At 36.5% G+C, this 22196-nt stretch overlaps 3 protein-coding genes across 3 annotated transcripts in view; 1 reads left to right on the top strand and 2 right to left on the bottom strand.

Moving 5' to 3' along the window:
• The window catches only part of EIF3F (eukaryotic translation initiation factor 3 subunit F), a 288155-nt gene extending 281994 nt beyond the window's left edge, over positions 1 to 6161 (bottom strand). Inside the window, exon 1 of the mRNA XM_076002211.1 lies at positions 6158 to 6161. The gene's annotated coding sequence lies outside the window, so the exon portion shown is untranslated. The remainder of the gene's footprint in view (positions 1 to 6157) is intronic.
• On the top strand, positions 5988 to 6920 carry LOC105881935 (olfactory receptor 5P1-like). Its single transcript, XM_012783930.1, has one exon. The coding sequence runs from the start codon at positions 5988 to 5990 to the stop codon at positions 6918 to 6920; it is 933 nt and encodes a 310-aa protein (XP_012639384.1).
• Positions 6921 to 17447: 10527 nt separating this feature from the next.
• Positions 17448 to 19294, bottom strand: LOC105881934 (olfactory receptor 5P4). Its single transcript, XM_012783929.2, has 2 exons — positions 19249 to 19294; positions 17448 to 18388 (listed from the first exon to the last, which is right to left on the bottom strand). Exon 2 carries the CDS (start codon positions 18384 to 18386, stop codon positions 17448 to 17450), a length of 939 nt encoding a protein of 312 aa, XP_012639383.2. The 5' UTR covers positions 18387 to 18388; positions 19249 to 19294.
• Positions 19295 to 22196: the final 2902 nt, after the last annotated feature.

Below are 22196 nucleotides of genomic sequence, written 5' to 3' on the forward strand. Positions count from 1 at the left end.
TCAAATATTTCAATGTTTTTACATAGAGAGTAGATGGTTATGCCATTAAACTCATGGGGGACCAACTGATAAGATTAAAAACATATTTTAATAATACAGTGAATACCAAAGACAATAAGCTGCCTGAAGCTAGAGTTATGTAAGCATCTTAATGAAGCTCAATCAAAGATCTAATTAAAGAGATAGAACATATTCTTTAGGCAGCCGAAATAGCTCACCCGGGAGAATGTTAGACTGAAAAACGTGTTCTTTAATGAGCTACAGGTTCTCAACTATTGGTTCATTATACCTCACAATTCAGTCAGTCCAAGAACTCAGTCCCATGATCAGATAAACTTAAAACTTATTCTAACATTAAAAAATTTTAAATTTTTACCAAATCAAGACATTTGAAAGGCATTGGTACCGATATTCATTTAGGTAAATGTTTAAAACCACAAGAACCACAGTAACGTTGTTAGAGGAAATTGTGTTTCTTTGAATAGTATAACCAATAATATAGAGTAGAAAATCTCAGGGTCATCTTAACATGATTCTTGAAAAGTACAAAAGTTGCAAGTAAGGATATGTAATAGGGAGACACATTTAGAAAAGTAATTGAAGATAGACAATAAATCTCCATGAATATCATGCTAAAGGGTTTGACATATATTCCATCCAGTATTTCAGTTGTACTGAAAATGGGAAATAGATAATATTAGGTAAAAATGTAAATTACAAAATAGAATATACAGTATGGTTACAAATATGTAAATACTACTTACATATATCTCAAAATTAAAATGAGGCACTGTTAAACTTAAGGATTTCTGGGTTATTCTCTTATTAGTTGTTAAATAATATGCAAAACATTAAAAGAAAATGCATGAAAATGAATTTGTAAATCTGTAAAAAATTACCTAAAGTAATTGTATTTAGCTGAAGTTAATGGAAAGAAAATACGTTCATGACAGAAATTATTTTCACACTTCTGTTTTCTTATTCTAATAACTTTCATTGAAACTTTATTATGCTCTGAAATTATTGTGTTGAACTGCAGTAATTTCTCTGTGTCTTCTCTCATACTTTTTCATTAATTCTGCTTTGTTAAGGCTGCCTCCAAACACAGGAGCTCTGCCTTTGTCACAAGACAACGGCAAAACACAAACAAGGTATAATACTAAGCTCTTTAATGGAAATGCAGGCTAGAATGCAACAGAACAATGATCAATAGGAAGCACTTTGATTTAGTATTTTCATTATTGCAAATCGTGGGGACTTGTTTACCTTGAAGCACAGAGGAACATAATTGTTTTTAATTATTGCCTAAAGAAAACTACTCAGTAATGGGATTCTTTTTAAATTTATCATATGTTTTAGTGTTCTTCTCCTTATGCTTGATCCAATTTGTAGGAGTACTAGTTCTTTTCCCATCTTGTTTGATTTATTTTATTTTAAAATTAACTTAACACTAAAAATAAATTTTTGATACACAGCTTGTATGACCACCAACACGATTAGAATACAAAATAGTTGCATCACTCCGAAAAACTTCCTTGTACCACCCCTTTATAGTTTCACTTCTGTCCACCCCAAACCACAGGCAAACATTGATCTATTTTCCATCTGTATATTTTTGTATTTCAAGGATGTCATATTAATTAAATCATGCAGTAGGTAGCCTTTGGAAACTGGCTTCTTTTACTCAGCATAATGACTTGGAAATTCATCCAAATTGTACATTCATTCACTTTTTTGCTGAGTAGTATTATATTGCATGGATATATCACTGTTTGTTTATCCATTCACTGTGGAATGATATTTGAGTTGCTTCCAGTATTTGACAATTAGGAATAGAGGTCCCATAAACATTCATGTACAGGTTTTTATGTGAACATATGTTTTCATTTCTCTAGAATAAATACCTACTAGTAGTGTTGCTAGATCATGTAGTAAATGTATGTTTAGCCTTATAAGAAACTACCATACTGTTTTCCAAAGTGGCTGTGCCATTTTGAATTTCCATCTGTAATGCATGAGAGATCCAGGTGCTCCATGTTTTTGCTAGCACTTGGTTTTGCCAATATTTTTTATTTAACCTCTCTAATAAATGTATAGTGGTATTTCATTATAGTTTTAATTTGTAAATGCCTAATCTAATGATGATGAAAGATTTGCATTTCATGTAATTATTAATATATTATTATGGCTTGTTAGCCATTTTATTTTTTGGTTTCTGTTCTCTCATTTCTCTTTTATTTGTTTTTACTGCTGTCTTCTTGTGGGTTACATGAACATGGTCATTCATACAACTCCTTTGGTGAAGTGACTATTCAAATATTTACACATTTTAAAATTGGGTTATTTTTCTTCTTACTATTGAGTTGTAAGAATTCTTTTTTTCCACTAGCTTCCCTAATTGGCAAAATTTTAAACTTGTCATAACTTTTGAAAAAAAATTATCTTAGTAGATTTAGAGGGTACAAATAGATTTGGAGGGTTTTTATTACATGGATGAATTGTACAGTGGAGAAATCTAGGCTTTTAGTGTACCCATCACCTGAATAGTGTACAACTAGAAAATGTTGACAAAACAAATTGAAGATGGCACAAATAAATGGAAAGCTGTCCCATGTTTATGGGTTGGCAGAGTTAATACTGTTAAAATGTTTATATCACCCAAAGTGATCTATAGATTCAATTTAATCCCTGTAAAAATATCAATGTCATTATTCACAGAAACAGAAAAAACAATCCTAAAATTTGTATGAAACCACAAAAGACATTGAGTATCAGCCATGAGCAAAAAGGAATATGGCTGGAGGCTTCAAATTACCCAATTTTACAAAGCCATAGTAATCAAAACATAAAAATGGCATAAAAACAGACACATGGACCAATGCAATAGGATAGAGAGTTTGGAAATAAATAAATTTAAACACATGTGGTCAATTGATTTTCAATAAAGATACCAAGAACACACAATGAGAAAAGAACAGTCTCTTCAATAAACAGTGTTGAGAAAACTGGATATTCACATACAGAAGAATGAAATTGACCCCTTGTCACACTCCTTACACAAGAATCAACTCAAAATGAATTAAAGACTTAAACATAAGACCCGAAACTGTTAAACTTCTAGAAGAAAGCATAGGGGGAAAGCTCTATGACATTGGAATGGGCAGATGTTTCTGGTGTATAACGTAAGCACAGTTTCTGGGGTATAACCTAATAGCACAGGTAATGAAAGCAAAAACAGACAAATGGGATTGCATGAAACTAAAAATATTCTGCAGAACAAAGGAAACAACCCACATATTGGGAGAAAATATTTGTATATCATACATCAGATAAAGGGCTAATATCCAAAATATATAAGGGACTCAAACTACTTAATAACAAGAAAACAAAAAACCCTATTAAAAATGGGCAAAGGGCCTGAATAAACATTTCTCAAAAGAAGACATACAAGTGGCCAACAGATAGATGAAAAATTTTTCAACATCTGTAATCATCACAGAAATGCAAATTAAAACCACAATCAGCTATTACCACACACCTGGTAGACTGGCAATTATCAAGAAGGTGAACAATAGCTAGTGTTGGCAAAGTTGTAGAGAATAGGAAACACTTTTACACTGTTAGTGGTATTGTAAATTAGTACAGCCATTTTGGAAAACATTATGGAGGTTCCTCAAAAATCTAAAAATAGAATTACCATATGATCCAGCAATTTCCCTCCTGGCTATATATCCAAAGGCTTTACAATCAGTATGTCAAAGAGATGTCTTGACTTCCATGGGCACTGCGGTATCATTCACAACAGCCAAGATATGGAAACAACCAGAGTGCCTATCCATGGATGAATGAATTTTTAAAATGTTGTGTAGATATACAATGGAATACTACTCAGCCTTTTAAAAGCAGGACATTTTGTCAGTTGTGACAACGTGGATGGAACTAGAGGACATTATGTTAAGTGAAATAAGCCAGGTATATATAGCAAGACTATAGTCTTACAGGATCCCACTTATATGTGAAATGTAAAAAAATAGAACTAATAGAAGTAGAGAATAGAATGGTAGTTATCAGAGGCTGGGGGAGGGGACAAGGGAGTGGATGGGGAAAGAGGAGATGTTGATCAAATTATACAAAGTTTCAGTTAGACAAGAGGAATAGTTTCTGGTAATCCGTTACACAGCAGTATGATTTACAGCTATTATAAGGTGTTGTCCATTTCAAAATAGCTAAAATCAAGGGTTTTAAATGTTCTCACCACAAAGAAATGATATATTTTTGGGGTAACGGATATACTCATTTGCCTGATTTGATAATTTTCAATATATGCACATATCAAAACATCACATTGTACCCCACAAATATATACAATTACTTGTCAATTAAAAATAAAACTTAAAAAGAAATTTACCTACAATTTGATAAAAGGCATATAAAAATATATCTTTAGGAGAAAATTTTCTGGAAAAAAATGTAACAAATTTCTAATAGATGACATGTATGATGGTAGCCAGATTTGAGAGTAATGTTTCTTTTGAATTTTCAAGTTTTTCCAACATGCTTATATAATTTTTATTTAGAAATAAAATAAGCCATTTCTTTACTATTATTACATGAACTAAAATGTCTTCATTTTCTTTCTTCTCTATGAGCCTGGTTTCTCTGGACAGAGTAACTAAATTTTATTCATCTCTCATTCCTCAGAGGCTATTCATTATCCTAATCATGCATTTATCCACTGGACAAGTTTTTCTTCAGCATATTGCACTAGGTACTTGCAATAGACAGAAGGGATACAGTTATCAAAGAGAATATGTATTAATTGGGGAGAGTGAAAAGTAAAAAAAGCCAAACAACAAAAATCACAACCCAGTATAAGCAAAGGCAATCTAGACATTTGCAAATACTGATGTCTATAACACAAATGAAGGTTATCTCCCCCCACCCCCAAGGAGTTAGAAAAGGCTTTGGAGAGAAATAAACCTTGAAGGATGAGTAGAAGTTACTCAAGATAGTGACTTGTGATGGGAGCCATCCAGCTGGGGCAATAGTGGAGCAAAGTCTAGAGGAAATATAGTGCATTGAGAAGACTCTAAATAGTTCAAGAAGATTGAGTCAGTATGAGTGGTGGATGGAGACATCCTGAGAGACAAGCAAAGAGTCATATGCAGGGGACATAGCAGAAAGGATACTGTCTGCCATCCTTATAGATTTAATTATGAAGGCTTGAGAAAGCACTGAAAGATTTAAAGGAATCCCTTTGGCACCCTCTGCTTTTTATTTATCAAGGTATCACCAGCCAAATGTATTGTGAATTGTAAGGGCACAAGAATGAAGGCAGCGAGGTAAACAGGTAAATAAAGAGAAAAAATAACTACGGCCTTGACTAAAGTAGGGACAATGGGAATAGTGAAAAGGAGATAAACAGATAAAATTGGGAGCTAAGTTGTAGACAAAATCAATAGGATTTTATTGGATGTGGCACAGTAAGAGGAAGAGGGCCAGGAAAACTCACAAGTTGAAGACATGAGAGACTGAGTGGATTGTGGTGTCATTCCCCAGATGCAAAATATAGGAGGAGTTGTCAAAGAAAAGAGTTAATTTGGTGTGTGGAAGGCTGAATTTGAGGTATTTGTGGGATTTCCAACTGGAGACTCCCACTAGATCATTGAAACTATGAATCTAGACTTTGGCTTAGAGATTTGTCTAGGATTCCAGGTATGAAAAGCATTTTTATGTAAATATTATATGAAAAAAATAATATGACTGATTTTCCAGAGAGTGAGGTTGAACCATTTTCCTTGTATGTAGAGGAAGAAACACAAAAACAAAGCAATCCTGTACAACAGCAATATTTACAGATTGGGCAGGGAATAAAGTCACTGTGAATGAGTCTGAGGAATAACCAAGGAAATCTGGAATGTGTGAAATGAAAGCATACAACAAATGAATATTCACATGTCTCTCACCAGAAACGATTGACAGAGGACATGGAAGTTGGAAACCACACCACTGTGACAGAGTTCATCCTTTTGGGGTTAACCAAGGATCCTACACTTTGTGTCATCTTCTTTGTTATATTTCTAGGAGTCTATATTGTCACCTTAACAGGCAATATCAGCATAATCACTTTAATAAGAAGTTGTTCCCAGCTTCACACCCCCATGTACCTGTTCCTCAGCCATTTGGCTTTTGTGGACATCTGGATTTCCACATCAGTCACACTTACAATGCTTTTAGGATTCCTTAGACGTGGAGTGGCCCTCTCCATCACTGGCTGTGAAGCTCAGCTCTGTTCTACAATCATGTTTGGGACGGCCGAGTGCTTCCTGCTGGCTGCCATGGCCTATGATCGCTATGTGGCCATCTGCTCGCCCCTTCTTTACTCCGCCCATATGTCCTCCAGCGTCTGCATCATCTTAGTGGGAGCTTCCTACCTGGGGGGATGTGTGAATGCTTCGACATTTACTAGTTGTTTATTGAGTCTCTCTTTCTGTGGACCAAATCAGATAGATCATTTTTTCTGTGATTTCACTCCTTTGTTGAAACTTTCCTGCTCAGATATCTCCATGATTGCAATTATCCCTTCCATCTCTTCTGGCTCCATCCTTATGGTCACTGTGTTTGTCATAGCCATCTCCTACATCTACATCCTCATCACCATCCTGAAGATGCACTCCACCGAGGGGCGCCACAAGGCCTTCTCCACCTGCACCTCCCACCTCACTGCAGTCACTCTGTTCTATGGGACTGTTACATTCATTTACGTGATGCCCAAGTCCAGCTACTCGACTGACCAGAACAAGGTGGTGTCTGTGTTCTACACGGTGATGATCCCTATGTTGAACCCTCTCATTTATAGTCTCAGGAACAGAGATGTAAAGGAGGCTTTAAGAAAGGCAACTGTCAGAATGTATTCTTAGGATCCATTCTTAGCATATCAAATGATCTATAAAATTTTTATTTATTAGTATCACACTTAAGACCTACCAAATACTGCTCAATGAACTCCTTAAAATACAGTCATGTTTCTTTGCTCTAATTCTCAGTTTTAAACATTTGTAAACTAATTGGGAAACACCTTGACATCAGTAATAATAATAGTAAGTAATAATCACTTATTGAATTTTTGTAGATATCAAGCATCTTCAGTTTATTTTGCAAACACTAATTTTCACTTACTCTGTGCTAGGTCCTATTCTAAGCACATTACATATATTAACTCATTTATTCCTCACAACAACCCTTTGAAGTGTTACCATTATTTCTATTTCACAAATAAATAATCTTGGCATGGAGACATAACATAGAATGCTCAAAGGCATGCAGTTAACAACATGTGGGACAAGTATTTGAATCCAGTAAGTCTGATTCCAAAACTACTGTGCTTCTCCACTTAGGTTTCACAGCAATATTATGATTCAGGTATTATAAATTTTCTTTAATTTACAATTGAGAAAAACTGATTCTTAGAGAAATACAATAGTTTGTCCAGATAGATGTGAACTCAAGTCCTTTGTTTCTAGAGGCCATACACTTAACCTATATCAAACCACTATAATCAGTTTAATGGCATCAGCACTGCTATTAAGCTAAGGGTTTAGGCAGGGTAATCAAGTCCAACCTGGAACTTGTACCAGTATTTTAATCAGGCTCTACATCAAGATTGTCTAGGCTATATAGACTCTGGTACAAGGGTGACAATTGAAAAACTGGATTGATTTCCATCTTTTAAGAAATCCGCTCTTAACACCATGACCACATGATTTAGCTGGCAGTTTAACCATATTTTAACTCATGTTAGAATAAACAGCCTCATTTGGCATGTTGTAGTCTTTATTTGTGATGTCTTTAAACTGACATGGCCCGACTTGGTACTAGTACTCATTCCTGACACAAGGAACCGAGGACCAGGGAACGTAGAGAAAGACCTAACACTGTCATCTCTGCACATTTTAAGAGAAATTTTTTTCTAATAAAGTGGAAAAGTCTATGAAAAATGTAGGTGAAACTAAAAGGCTGTAAATATGTTCATACATTCAAAAAATTATGCTGAAGTACATAGTTTTTGAAAGTTGCTCTGGGTGAATCAATGAATGAGTGGTGAGTGGATGTAAAGGCCTGGGATATTACTATACACTACTGTAGACTTTATAAGCACTGTACACTTATTCTACCCTAATTAACCTTAGCTTACTGCAATTTTTTTACTTTATAAGGTAAATTTTTAAAAACTTTTTGCCTCTTTTGTAAAAGCACTTAGATTAAAACACAAACACATTGTACATCTGTATATAAATATTTATTCATTATGTCCTTATTCTATAAGCTTCTCTCTTTCTTTAAAATTGTTTATTTTTTAAACTTAAAAAGCAAAAAACTAAGACACACACATGTTAGCCTTGGCCTACACAGGGTCAGGATCCTCAATATCACTGTCTTCCACCTCCACATCTCATCCTTCTGCAAGGTCTTTAGGGGCAATAACATGCATGGAGCTGTCATCTGCTATGATAACAATACCTTCTTCTGGAATATCTCCTGAAAAACTTTCCTGAGGCTATTTTACAGTTAGTAGTTTTTATGAACATAGAGAGAGTACATGCTACTTATTAAAAACAACAATAAAAAGTATAGTATAATAAATACATAAACCAGTAACATAGTCATTTATTGCCATTATGAAGCATTATGTACTGACACATAGTTATATGTGCTAGACTTTTGTACAACTGGTAGTGCAGTAAGTTGGTTTATGCCAGAATCACTACAAACACTTGAGTAATGAACTGTACCATGATGTTATGACATTATGACGTCACTAGGCAATAGGGATTTTTCAGCTCCATTATACTCTTTTTTTTCCAAACAGAGTCTCGCTCTGTTGCCCGGGCTAGAGTGCTGTGGCACCAGCCTAGCTCACAGCAACCTCAAACTCCTGGGCTCAAGCGATCCTTCTGCCTCAGCCTCCTCGGTAGCTGGAACTACAGGCATGCACTACGATGCTGGCTAATTTTTTCTATTTTTAGTTTCCAGCTAATTTCTTTCTATTTTTAGTAGAGATAGGGTCTTGCTCTTGCTGAGGCTGGTATCAAACTACTTGCCTCAAATAATCATCCCGTCTCAGCCTCCCAGAGTGTTAGGATTGCAAGCAGGAGCCACCATACCTGGCCTTCCATTATAATCTTAGAGGACCACTGTCATATATGTAGTCCACCATTGACTGAAACATTAAGGACTTATGACTGAACATAAAGTCACGTAGGAATTTAATATTTCAGTTCCAATATTTAAATGGCAATAAAATAATAGTAGTCAAGAGCACGAGGCAGATGGTGAAAGTCTCCTTCATGCCAAGAACCCAGGGAGGGAACAAGTATTCTCCTGCTTTTGTCAGGACCATTATGACTGCTGCTTTTAGGCCTGATTGGCATACATCCAGGGGATTCTGACAAGTGAGTGTTCCTCCATTAGAGGCACAAGTGTCTAGAAATTGCGGCAAACCAGGAATGGAACAAGGACAGTGGTCACCAAGATGTGGCCTTGTGAGAGTGCTATAGTCATGCTCACGTGTGCTTGTAAGCATGTTCTTGTGAGTGTACACCATGCATGATGGTCTTTCTGTTTTAGGAGAAGGTAAGAATAAAATTTCTCTAATCATCAGCTTAACATAAAAGATGACATTCTTAGAGATAATGGAAGAAATTGATACAAAGGAAAACCAGAAAATAAACCCAGAATATAAAAAGCAATTCCAGATTCCTACCAAAGAAGAAGCCTGCCCCACTGGAGAATCATAAAACAATGAGAATCTGCTATACAACTGAGGATCATGAGCCTGCTATTTTTTTCTTTCTGGTAAAAGAAGCATGTCTTAGTAAAAAATAGTTGCTGCTAAGAGTTATGTGGATGACAGTATGTGGAGCCAACAGATGTGCATCTTGCATGTGATGCAGTCTGCTAGGCCTGAGCTCCGCTGCCCACACTCACTGGTTGACACGTCCATCTGGCCCGAGATGAACACAATGTGTGAGCTTGTAAGAAGCCCAGATCTGACTGAATAAAGATCCAAATGGATGTATATTAATTCTCCAAAAAGCCTATGAGACTTTCCTAGACTCAGTCACATGAAATAAATTGTTCTCTCCTATATATTTCCCTTAAGAGTTGTTCCTAATTCAGGATTGAACCCTCCTAGGGAGCTGTTTGTAAATGCATGGTCTATTTATTTACTCTTACAAGGATCCAAGGAGACTATCAGCAGAGAGTGGATTTGGGCCAAGAATCTTAAATGTTTTGTAATACACAGTCACACATACATAGTATGTATTGTCTTGTCCAAGTATCTATGAAGCTGCTGTTAAGATACTTGGCATCTAAAACGTTGTTCATCACAACCAAGTGGGCTTCATCCCAGGGATACAGGGATGATTCAACATATGCAAATATATAAATGTAATTCACCATATAAACAGAAGCAAAAACAAAGACCATATGATCCTCTCAATAGATGCAGAGAAAGCATTTGACAAAATTCAACAGCCTTTTATGATAAGAACGCTCAACAAAATAGGCATAGATGGGGCTTACCTAAAAATGATACAAGCCATATATGACAAACCCACAGCCAATATCATACTGAATGGGGAAAAATTAAAAGCATTCCCACTTAGAATTGGAACAAGACAAGGTTGCCCACTATCTCCACTTTTGTTCAACATAGAGCTGGAAGTCCTCACTATAGCAATCAGACAAGAGAGCAGAATTAAGGGTGTCCAAATGGGAGCAGAAGAGATCAAACTCTCACTCTTTGCTGATGACATGATATAATACCTAGAAAACCCCAAGGATTCAACCATGAGACTCCTTGATCTGCTAAATGAATTTGGTAAAGTCTCAGGATACAAAATCAATACACAGAAATCAGAGGCATTCATATACGCCAACAACAGTAAAAGTGAGAACCAAATCAGAGACTTAATTCCCTTCAAAGTAGCAACAAAGAAAATAAAGTACCTTGGAATATATTTAATTAAGGCAGTAAAAGACCTCTACAGGGAAAACTATGAAACACTGAAGAAGGAAATAGCAGAGGATGTAAACAGATAGAAGAATATACCATGCTCATGGGTTGACAGAATCAACATTGTTAAAATGTCTATACTACTTCAAAGTAACCTACAGAGTCAATGCAATCCCTATCAAAATACCATCATCATTTTTCACAGATATAGAAAAAATAATTTTATGCTTCGTATGGAACCAGAGAAGACCCCATATAGCAAAATCAATCCTAGGCAATAAAAACAAAATAGGAGGTATCAATTTATCAGACTTCAAACTATACTACAAGGCTATAGTCATTAAAAGAGCTTGGGACTGGCACAAGAACAGGGACATTGACCAGTGGAACAGAACAGAAAACCCAGATATAAAACCATCCTCATATAGCCAACTAATCTTCAACAAAGCAGACAAAACATACACTGGGGAAAAGAGTCCTTATTCAATAAATGGTGCTGGGAAAACTGGATAGCCACATGTAGAAAACTGAAACAAGACCCACACCTTTCACTTCTCACAAAAATCAACTCACACTGGGTAGCAGACTTGAACCTTAGGTGTGAAACTATTAGAATCCTAGAGGAAAATATTGGAAATACTCTTCTAGACATTGGCCTACGCAAAGAATTTATGAAGAAGACCCCAAAGGCAATCATAGCAGCAACAAAAATAAACAAATGGGACCTAATCAAATTAAAAAGCTTCTGCACAGCCAAAGAAACTGTCAAGAGAGCAAACAGACAACCCACAGAATGGGAGAAAATTTTTGCAAGCTACACATCTGATAAAGGGCTGATAACTAGAATCTATTTAGAACTCAGGAAAATGAGCAAGAAAAAATCAAACAACCCTATCAAAAAATGGGCAAAGGACATGAACAGAAACTTCTCAAAAGAAGACAGAATAATGGCCAACAAACATATGAAAAAATGTTCAACATCTCTAATCATCAGGGAAATGGAAATCAAAACCACAATGAGACATCACTTAACCCCAGTGAGAATGGCCTTTATCAAAAAGTCCCCAAACAACAAATGCTGGCGTGGATGCGAAGAGAGAGGAACACTCCTACACTGTTGGTGGGACTGCAAACTAGTTCAACCTCTGTGGAAAGCAATATGGAGATACCTCAAAGCGATACAAGTATATCTACCATTTGATCCAGCAATTCCACTACTGAGTATCTACCCAAAAGATCAAAAGTCACTTTATGAAAAAGACACGTGCACTCGAATGTTTACAGCAGCACAATTCACAATTGCAAAGCTGTGGAAACAACCCAAGTGCCCATCAATTCATGAGTAGATTAATAAAATGTGGTATATGTATACCATGGAATACTACTCAGCTTTAAGAAACAATGGTGATATAGCACCTCTTGTATATTCCTGGATACAGCTGGAACCCATTCTACTAAGTGAAGTATCTCAAGAATGGAAAAATCAGCACCACATGTACTCACCAGCAAATTGGTATTAATGGATCAATACCTAAGTGGACATATAGGAGTAACATTTATTGGGTGCCAGGAGGGTGGGAGGGAGGAGGAGGGGATGGGTATATTCAACCATAATGAGTAAGATGTGCAACATTTGAGGGATGGATATGCTTGAAGCTCTTACTGGAGGGGGGAGGGGGGCATGGGCAATATATGTAACCTTAACAAGTATACCCCCATAATACGCTAAAATAAAAAGAATAAATAAAACCTTGTTCATACAACTTGAATGGAAACTATTGTATTTTAAGAAGCTTTTTCTTAAATATTGTGAAATTCTTGAAAGAAATTGACATGATGCATTGAACTTTGCATACTCAGTTCACAGCCTAGCGTCAGAAATATGAGACTCTAAATAAATATTTATTGAATTAGAGTTAATATTTAACAAATAGATATTTGTTGAGTTTCTGATCTGTACCATACACTGTACTTTGAGCTGAGGATAATTAGTTCAACCTCCCACATCACTATTTTCACCCACCTACCACCAAAGTTTCTGCAATTGCATTTCCAACTCTCAATGGCCAATTAACTCTGATTTTCTTTTATGTCTCAGTTTAAGTGCCATTTCCCCTAGTGAAGCCTTCATTGATCCTCACAAATGACAGCATGAATAATAGAGACTGAGCAAAAAGCTAGGGCCTGGGGCTTTTGGTGGTGTGACAGGGTAGGTCTATAGAGGATGGAGCCAAAGATGCCCCAGACGCTAAATCTTGAGAAGCCAAAAGAGAAAGAAACTGTGGATAAGTGAGCCTGAAATCCAATGTGTAACTTGTCATTAAGAAATTTGATGGCTCCTAAGCTGAATATGAGTTTGCAGGATATCAAAATACCAGGCGGAAAGCAGCCTGTGGGAGGCTGAGGATCTGAGCAGAGATTTCAACCTTTTGCCATACTGATTTGATAAGAGTTTGCTAGATAGGCCATTTAGTAGTGACTGATAATACCCTCGGCTGTTCTTTGAGACTCCTAGAGGGCTGCACCTTACTAGAAGGCTTACTATTACTCCTTACTATTACACTTACTCCTAGAGGGCTGCACTATTACTAGAAAGATCAAGCTAGCAATAGATCCCAGGTAAGATAAAATACATACTCCCTTAAAAAAGAACAAAAAGACTGATAGTTGACTTTTCAAAAGAAAGGATACAAGCAAGGAAACAATGACATCTTAAATGTGCTCAAAGATTTTTAACTGATGACCTAGAAATTTATCCAAACAAAATATCTCTTAAAAATAAAGGTGCATCAAAATATTTTTCTGATCTCCCCCCAAAAACTGTTAAAATTCATCACTGATACACTTCTATTAAAAGAAGCAGCAATAGAGATTTTTAAGAAGAAGGAAAACCAATGCAGGTATAAGCCTAATATCAAAGAAAGAAGTGAAGAGCATGCAGAACAATAAATATAGAGGAAATTAGGGGAGGTACAACAAGCAAGGAGGCAACAGTTGTAAGAAATAATTAAGAAATAGTATTATTTTATGTGGGTAGTAGGTGATGCTACTTTTACCACTGCCTATACCCTCAGATTAAAATGGGAAAGAAAGATCTTTCTTGTAGAATCTTCAAACATTTTTATTTAGGTGTCATTTATATACATACAATTTAAATATACAAGTTGATCATTTCTAATAAGTGTATATACCTATATAACCTCCACTCCAATCATAATATGCAACAATTTCATTACCCCCAAGAAGTTACCTCTTCCGTTTTTGCTTTAATCTCTTCCACTACACTACTCCAGGTTAAATGTTTTACAAAATCTTGAGAAAATGTCTATCACTTCCTAAGTCCCAATCAGAAGAGAAAAAGTTTTCTCAAAATTTGGGAATCTTTTAACATCATAACAGGTCAGGATCTTTTAGAATTCCAGTTCAAATCCCTTCCTTCTAAGTAGCAATCTATAATCTATAGTAAATAGGAACCTTAAAAAAAACTTCTGAAGAGTTTTTGATTGTTCCCACCAGGGAAATTATCATTACCATTGATCTTTATTCCTTGACTCACTTTGGGGAAAATGTTTTTTGCCATTCCCGATATTCTCTTTCCCTCTTTTGGAGGGCTCCCACTAGTGTAATGCACCTGGTATCTTCCCAAGCCTTCATTCTCTCCTCCCATGGAAGAAGTAAAATAACTGATGGTGAATTTTGAGAGGAAACCTAGGTGTGCAATTATATTAGTTTTCTAAGGTTGTCATAACAATGTATTATGAGCTAGGGGCTTAAATACAGAAATTCATTCCCACAGTCCTGGAGGCTGGAAGTTCAAGATTAAGGTGTTGGCAGGGTTGGTTCCTTCTGAAAGCTGTGAAAGAGACTCTGACCCAGGCCTCTCATCTAGCTTCTGGTGGTTGGCAGGCAATATTTGCTGTTCTTTGGCATGTAGAAGCATTAACCAGGTCTCTGTCTTTATCTTCACATAGCGTCCTCCCTATGTGTTGCCTGTGTCCAAAATTTCCCTTTTGACAAGGACATCAGTCATATTGGCATGAGGGGCCCACCCTACTCCAGCATGACTTCATCTTAACAAATTACATCTACAATACACCTATTCCCAAATATAGTCACATTCTGAGATACTGGGGATTAAGAGTTCAAAATATGAATTTTGGGGGATCATAATGCACCCCAAAACAGCATACTAGATTTTCTTCTTCCTTCTTTATCTTGGGAGTGAACCAGCTCTTGGTGTTCTTAACCACTCCTGGCTATGCTGTAAACTCACAGGAAAAAGCCTACTGTCACTGGGGAGACCAGAGTGTCTGCCCAAGGACAGTACTGCTAGAAGGAAAGAGTGTCAAATTCTGGGATTCAGGGCAGGAAAATACATGTGTCCATGAAAATAAACCACATTCTTTAATATCAGCTCTTTCATTATTACAAGTAATATGTTACTGTCACATATACTTTCCCTTTTTGCCTTTCTTCAGTTGATTTAGAACTTGCGAGGGGAAAATGAATGTAAATATAAACCCTCTCCAAAAATGATTGTAACAGTGCCTGATGAAATCACACCCCCTACATCTGGGTGATTTGATTATTTGAATCCCTTGGAGTTGAAATACAAAGGACAAATGTCTGCATGGACTTACTGTAATCAATTGGGGAGCATTTAAACCTCTAGACGAAAGGGACTTAGACAAGGATGAGGTCAATATGTGACATATGTTTCTTTTGAGAGAAAGAAAGGAAGGGAAGGGAAGGTGGGAGGCCAACCATTTACATAGGTGTGCAGTGAGGGCCACCCCAAGTCTGTTGAAGCACTAGACCTTGAAAGAGGTGACATTTATTGGGAAAGGAAACAGAGAAGAAAGAACAATTTGGGGAGAAATATGATAAATTCAGTCAGGGCACAATGAGTTTGAGAGTCCTAGGGAAAAGTGAAGACATTCATCTGTCCTCCAAAGAAGGTTGTCTTTGGAAATAGGAATACTGTCACCACACAGGTGGCAGCTGACCCCAGGGGAGAAGATGAGGTCACCCAAGGGGACCATGGGAAGGCAAAGGTCTGAGGATGAACCTTGATGAAGAGTGAAGTGTGGAGGGCAAATCGAAGAGGGCTGCTAGAAAAAGTCCATGAAAATTTTCAACCACCAGAGTGCAATATACTCACTGTGATTCTTAAGAGGACCCTTTGCCACACTGAAGTCATACCTTTGAATGCCCTCGCTTTCCAAACGGCCATGACTGTCCTAACTTTAGCACCCACATTTTTGCACTAGTGGGATTATAGGCCCATAATTGATGCAAGTAAAGAGGTGTAAATGGGGAAACAGGAGCAGAGAAATTTCACAATGTGGCTTCCAGGCAGAAGAAGAGAGTTCCTTCATTTGGTTAGTGAAGAACGCAGGAATGGGAGGTCAGCTTATAAAATGGTCTCTCCCTACTGTCTCAGGATTTGTCTGACTCTATTATTATGCTAATAGCATAAATAAATTAAATAAAATAGCAGTCAGAAATCATTGTGGAAGAAGTATTGGAGGCAGGAAAAAATCAATTTAGAGACAATTGCCATAAACAGACTGGATCATAAAAGCCCCTACAAAATGGGAATTGGAAGCAGTGACAATGGACACCTTTTTGAGAGACATTGTAAAAATGCATGGCAAATATACTTTTTGCCTGAGCCATAATTCCATGCCTCCTAACTGTAAGCTATTTTTTCAGAGAAAGTCTCACTATCCCAGTCTCCTGCCCCAATGAAATGTCAGCTTCCAAAATCCTACTTCAGTGCTCAACTAGAGACTTCAGTCCTGAGAAGAGTCAGCTGAGATTTATTGAGAGTTTCTTCTGTGCTATGTGGGTTGGATATCTTAATGGCCAAATAGAGGAATCATAATTCTTTCTCTGGCTTAAGCCAAATGAAAAAAATAGAAGCTTTTCTGAGACACTAATAATCACAGTTTCCAAAAGTTTAAATATCCATTTGCCATGGCAGGGCAGTACCTTTAAAGGAAGTGCTTGGAACTGCCTGGCTTGTCAACATTACCATTTATTGCATATATATTGAAATTCTTTTTTCAAAATGTTATTTTACAAGATGGAATTTACAGAAAGTTGTTATTTGCTTAAAATATGCCTCTATATGTCTCTATTTAATTGGGACTCAGTAACTGGTGAATGGGAAAGGTTTCATTAGAAACTATTCTCTGAAGTATTCTGACCTTGAAAAATCAATATTTGATTTCAATCCAGCAAATGTCCACGTAAATGACACATTTATCTTTATAAATGGAAGTAAACATTGGCTTTCTATATTTAGAGGTGCTCTTCACTATATAAATGATAAAGTTAATGATAAATGTCATTACAATATCAAGCATGAATGTTCCCCAAATGAGTGGTTTTGTTATTTATGGACTTATATATCTGATTTAATTCAGGAAAACCAGTGTCTTCTCACCATCAGTTTTCTCATGGCCTCTTTCACCTCCTTGTTCCTGAGACTGTAGATGAGGGGGTTCAACATGGGGATCACTACCGTGTAGATCACAGATGCCACTTTGACCTGATCGGCTGAATAGCTTGACTTGGGCATCACATAAACAAACAAAACTGTCCCATAAAATAAAGTGACTGCAGTGAGGTGGGAGGTGCAGGTGGAGAAGGCCTTGTTCCTTCCCTCAGTGGAGCGCATGTTCATGATGGAGTGGAGGATGTAGATGTAGGACACAATTATGGTGAAGAGTGTGCTGATGAGGACTGATGCAGAGGAGATGGCAGGGGATATTTCAGCAATGTAAATATGGCCACAAGAAAGCTTCAAGAGTGGGAAGAGGTCACAGAAGAAGTGGTTGATTTTATTTGGGCCACAGAAAGAAAGGTTCATTAAACAGCCTGTAAATGATGAGGCATTCATGCATCCACCCAGGTAGGAAGCTCCCAGTAGGAGTAAACAGACCCTTGGGGACATGTGTGTGGAGTAGAGAAGTGGGGAGCAGATGGCCACATAACGATCGTAGGCCATGGTGGCCAGCAGGAAGCACTCTGTAGTTCCAAATGTGACATCAGAGCCAAGCTGGGCTATACAGCCTGTGACAGGGATAGTTGTTTTCTCTCTTAAGAAACTGATGAGCATCACTGGCGTGACTGATGTGGAATAGCCAATGTCCACAAAGGCCAAATGGCTGAGGAAAAGGTACATTGGGGTATGAAGCTGCGGGCTGCTTCGGATTAAGAGGATTATGCTGATGTTTCCCACTATGGTAACAATATAAACTGCTAGAAAAACCACAAAGAGGATGGCACATAGTGCAGGATTATCTGTTAATCCCAAAATAATGAACTCTGTCACTGTTGTATCATTTTCAGGCTCCATTTATCCATTCAATAGTGCCTATTGAAACAAGACCATAAGAGATTAAATTAGCTGAAACGACCTCATGGTTAATGTATATGCCTAAATATGACCTTATAATTCGATTCTTAAGATGGTAACTTTGTCTTACTTATAAAATATTTTATGCACAGAAATTCCCTTTTCAAATTTCACAAAATATTAATACTGAAGACTCTATTATTTTAGGACTCAGCTATTTTCTCCTATTTGTATAAATTAAAGTAAGTCTAATCACTATGTGTACACAAGATATATGAAAAGATGTTTCCAGCAACATTGATTATAATAACATAAACTGTAAATAATATAAATGTTTATGCAAAGGCCAGCTCTTGATTTCCTATTCCCATCCCAAATGTGCCTCTGACCCAGTGTTCTCTATCTTAGCAAATGTTGCCCCTATTTATTCAGTTGATTGGGCCAACAGATATAGAGTTGACTTTGACATCTCTTTCTTTCTGACTTGCTCCTTTTTCTGGAATAAAAAAAAATCACATCCTTAGTTATAATAATCAATACCAAGAGCTAGATGGTGCCTATATTCAAGATGAAAAGGCCAAACAGAGTTTTTACTGTTGTTATGAGATAAACAGCCTAGATATTTTGCAAAGTATCCCAAGACTTATCTCCTACACTATACCTTTTCAAATTTATGAGATTGTGTGAAGCAATATGGAGAGCTCAGGTATCTTTATGGACTAGGATTAAATGGAAAGTGAATGGAACTATCTAGGGATTTGCATTAGGTACGTTTTAGTTTCACCAGTTTTAATAAGCAGCTATAGGTAAATAAGAAGTGGGGGCATTTGACATGGGGGGTGGGTTTAGAATAATAGGAATGCAAGTAGCTAGATAGAGAAGCTAGGAAGTAATATTGAACAAATGCTTAATTGGCATTTCAGGATAATGGTCCCTTTGTTCAAAATATAGCACAAGATCAAGGAAAGGGGGAAGATCGTTTCTCATGTTCATTCTTTTCCATGGCTCTTACCTAAGGACTAACACATTCTTCAGAATAATTTGCTTTTTCTTTAAGAAATTCTATTTGAAGAATGATTAAGAAAGCATGCATAACTATCAGCAACTATTCTCTTACCTAAACATTCTATCAAATTTTATTAAGCCAAAGTTACATGAGAATCACGACAACCATATACTATGCCATGAATAGTACTAGGATTACATGTCAGAATTCTCGAATTCTGGCTTTTTTTTTATCTAGACAAAGACTTGGATCAGAAGTAAATTTTATATTTTTAAAGAAAATATGCATATCAAAGGCACAAATGTTTTCAAAGTTGCATATGGTTGCCAGCATGGAACATAAAGTGATGTGGACGCTAGCTCTGTCACTCACAGTCTATGGAATCACCAGCAAGTTACAAAAACTCTCTGATCTGTTTCCTTACCTAAGAAAAGGAGATAATAATACATACCTCATGTGATACAATATTCAGTATGGAAAAAACACCAAGCACTGTTTATACAACAAATAGATACTCAATTACTAATACTTGCCTTGAAATAATCATCTTGTAACTTCTGGTACATATGAAAGAATCAAATATTTCTGTATCCTTAAAAAATAAGAAGTATAAACTAGTGATATATCTACTGTAACACTGTATATAGACTCCTAGGAATTGTTACTCTATAGCAAGGCCATATTTAAGTGAGGTTTGGGTCATTTGGGATATTACTTATTTCACTTATAATTACAAATTAATTACCTCACTTGTTTTGGAAAATTACATTGACAATCCATTGGGACAGAGAAATTACCTGTACACATCTATTGGGACAGAGAAATAACATGTACCCATGATTATGTGAAGGTGTATGAATAAAATGTTTTGTAAATATGCAGGGGTTCCACTTGTTTTTTTTTTTAACTAAATGACTTAAAAAAAGAAATTACAAAATTTGTGATTATTGAAGTTGAATTTTATATCAACACATGATTAATATGGTTGTAGCAATTTGTAGCACTTCTGAAATGTGGCTGCATTCAGGTTTTCAGGACACCTATCTTTAGAGATAATTTGGGTTTGCCAGAAGAGTTTAATCTACAAGCATGCATCCAGGAATTTGTCCATTCAAAAACATTCAAGAAAAGAAAATTATGTAACCAAAAAATAAAAATAAAAAACATGCATCCAATAGAATCGTAATACTATTTTCAATATTATGAGTGACATATCCTTTTTAAAAATGTGTATGCATTTTCCACGTCCTATAGATTTGTTCTAAGATGTTTAATGTATGCATCACACTTGTCGTTGGCAGATATTTCTTGCATTCACACACAGACATTTCCCTCTACCCATTGCCCACTCTAACCCATTAACATGTGCTTTCTAATAAAACAATGAAGCTTACACTAACTTTTTTTTATAACCCTGCCAAATACAGCTGCCACACTGACTGGCAGGTTGTCATGGCCACAATGAACTCCCATGGTGTTCTTGAACCACAGCCACATAGCAGAACACATTCTCTAGGTTGAAGGTCAGGTTCCTTTGGTACTGAGCCCATAGGTCAACCCCCATTGGAACAAAGCTAAGCCTGATGATCTACATTAGGAGGATCTAACAGCTCAAACACTTCAATTCCAACAAATTAGAAAATGGATATGATGTGAGGTGTCATCTGTCTTAGAAAGACACAACTCATTTAGGTTGTAAGAAACCACAACTGTGGCTGATGAATGGTAGAAATAGGTGGCCACTGATTCCATAAAAACGTCCCAGATCACATCAGGAGAATTAAATTCTTTTCACCTTTATCATTCCCTTAACATTCTGGTCGCACTTGATTAGTACCCATAATGGTTGAAGATCATCCTCTTTCCCTGATGTGAAGTTTCAGTGTCTATGACTATTTTTGTATTACTATTTAATGCTCCAGTGCTAAAACACAGGAGGTACTAAACAGATGTTTGCTGAATTAGTGTTAAGTGATTTTAAAAAATGTTTTATGTATCAGACATTTTACTATGGCCAAAAAATAAAAGGAACTATCACATTTCCATGTTTACTCAGCTATAAACCATTCTATAATAGTATGCCTCACCACTACCATTTTGATGGACACTAACTCCCAGTCCGCTTAAGTCTTAGTTTTAAATTTATTAATATTTTTCTTTTGAAGCATCCTCTGACATCCTGGACTAAGTCATAATCTACTGGTGAACATTTTCAGAGAAGTCATAAATATGCTTTGCATTTACCATTTTTTTTTTTTTGAGTCAGAATCTCACTCTTTTGCCCAGGCTAGAGTGCTGTGACATCAGCCTAGCTCACAGCAACCTCAAACTCCTGGGCTCAAGTGATCCTACTGCCTCAGCCTCCCAAGTAGCTGGGACTATAGGCATGAGCTACCATGCCCAGTTAATGTTTTCTCTATATATTTAGTTGGCCAATTAATTTCTTTCTATTTTTAGTAGAGATGGGGTCTCATTCTTGCTCAGGCTGGTTTTGAACTCCTGACCTTAAGAGATCCTCCCTCCTTGGTCTCCCAGAGTGCTAGGATTATAGGCATGAGCCACCATGCCTGGGCAACCACTCTTTTAATTATATAGGCACTGGTGTAAATAAGTGCATAAAGTTTTTTTGTTGTTGTTGTTGTTTTGCCTACTTTCCTACAACTTCTATAAGGAAGGCATCTTATCTGCCTAATTCAACACTTTGCTCTTAGAACCTTGCAGAGGGCCAGGCACATAGCAGTAGCAAATGAATAAATGAATGAATGAGTGAATAAGTCACCTTTTTTAAAAAAAATTATTTTGTT

The sequence above is a fragment of the Microcebus murinus genome, chromosome 4 (assembly GCF_040939455.1).
Source record: "Microcebus murinus isolate Inina chromosome 4, M.murinus_Inina_mat1.0, whole genome shotgun sequence".
Classification (NCBI taxonomy): domain Eukaryota; kingdom Metazoa; phylum Chordata; class Mammalia; order Primates; family Cheirogaleidae; genus Microcebus; species Microcebus murinus.

What these genes read in the sequence shown, in the direction of transcription:
- LOC105881935 (XM_012783930.1), top strand. Translation starts at nt 5,988, where the DNA reads ATGGAAGTTGGAAACCACACCACTGTGACAGAGTTCATCCTTTTGGGG.
- LOC105881934 (XM_012783929.2), bottom strand. Translation starts at nt 18,386, where the DNA reads ATGGAGCCTGAAAATGATACAACAGTGACAGAGTTCATTATTTTGGGA.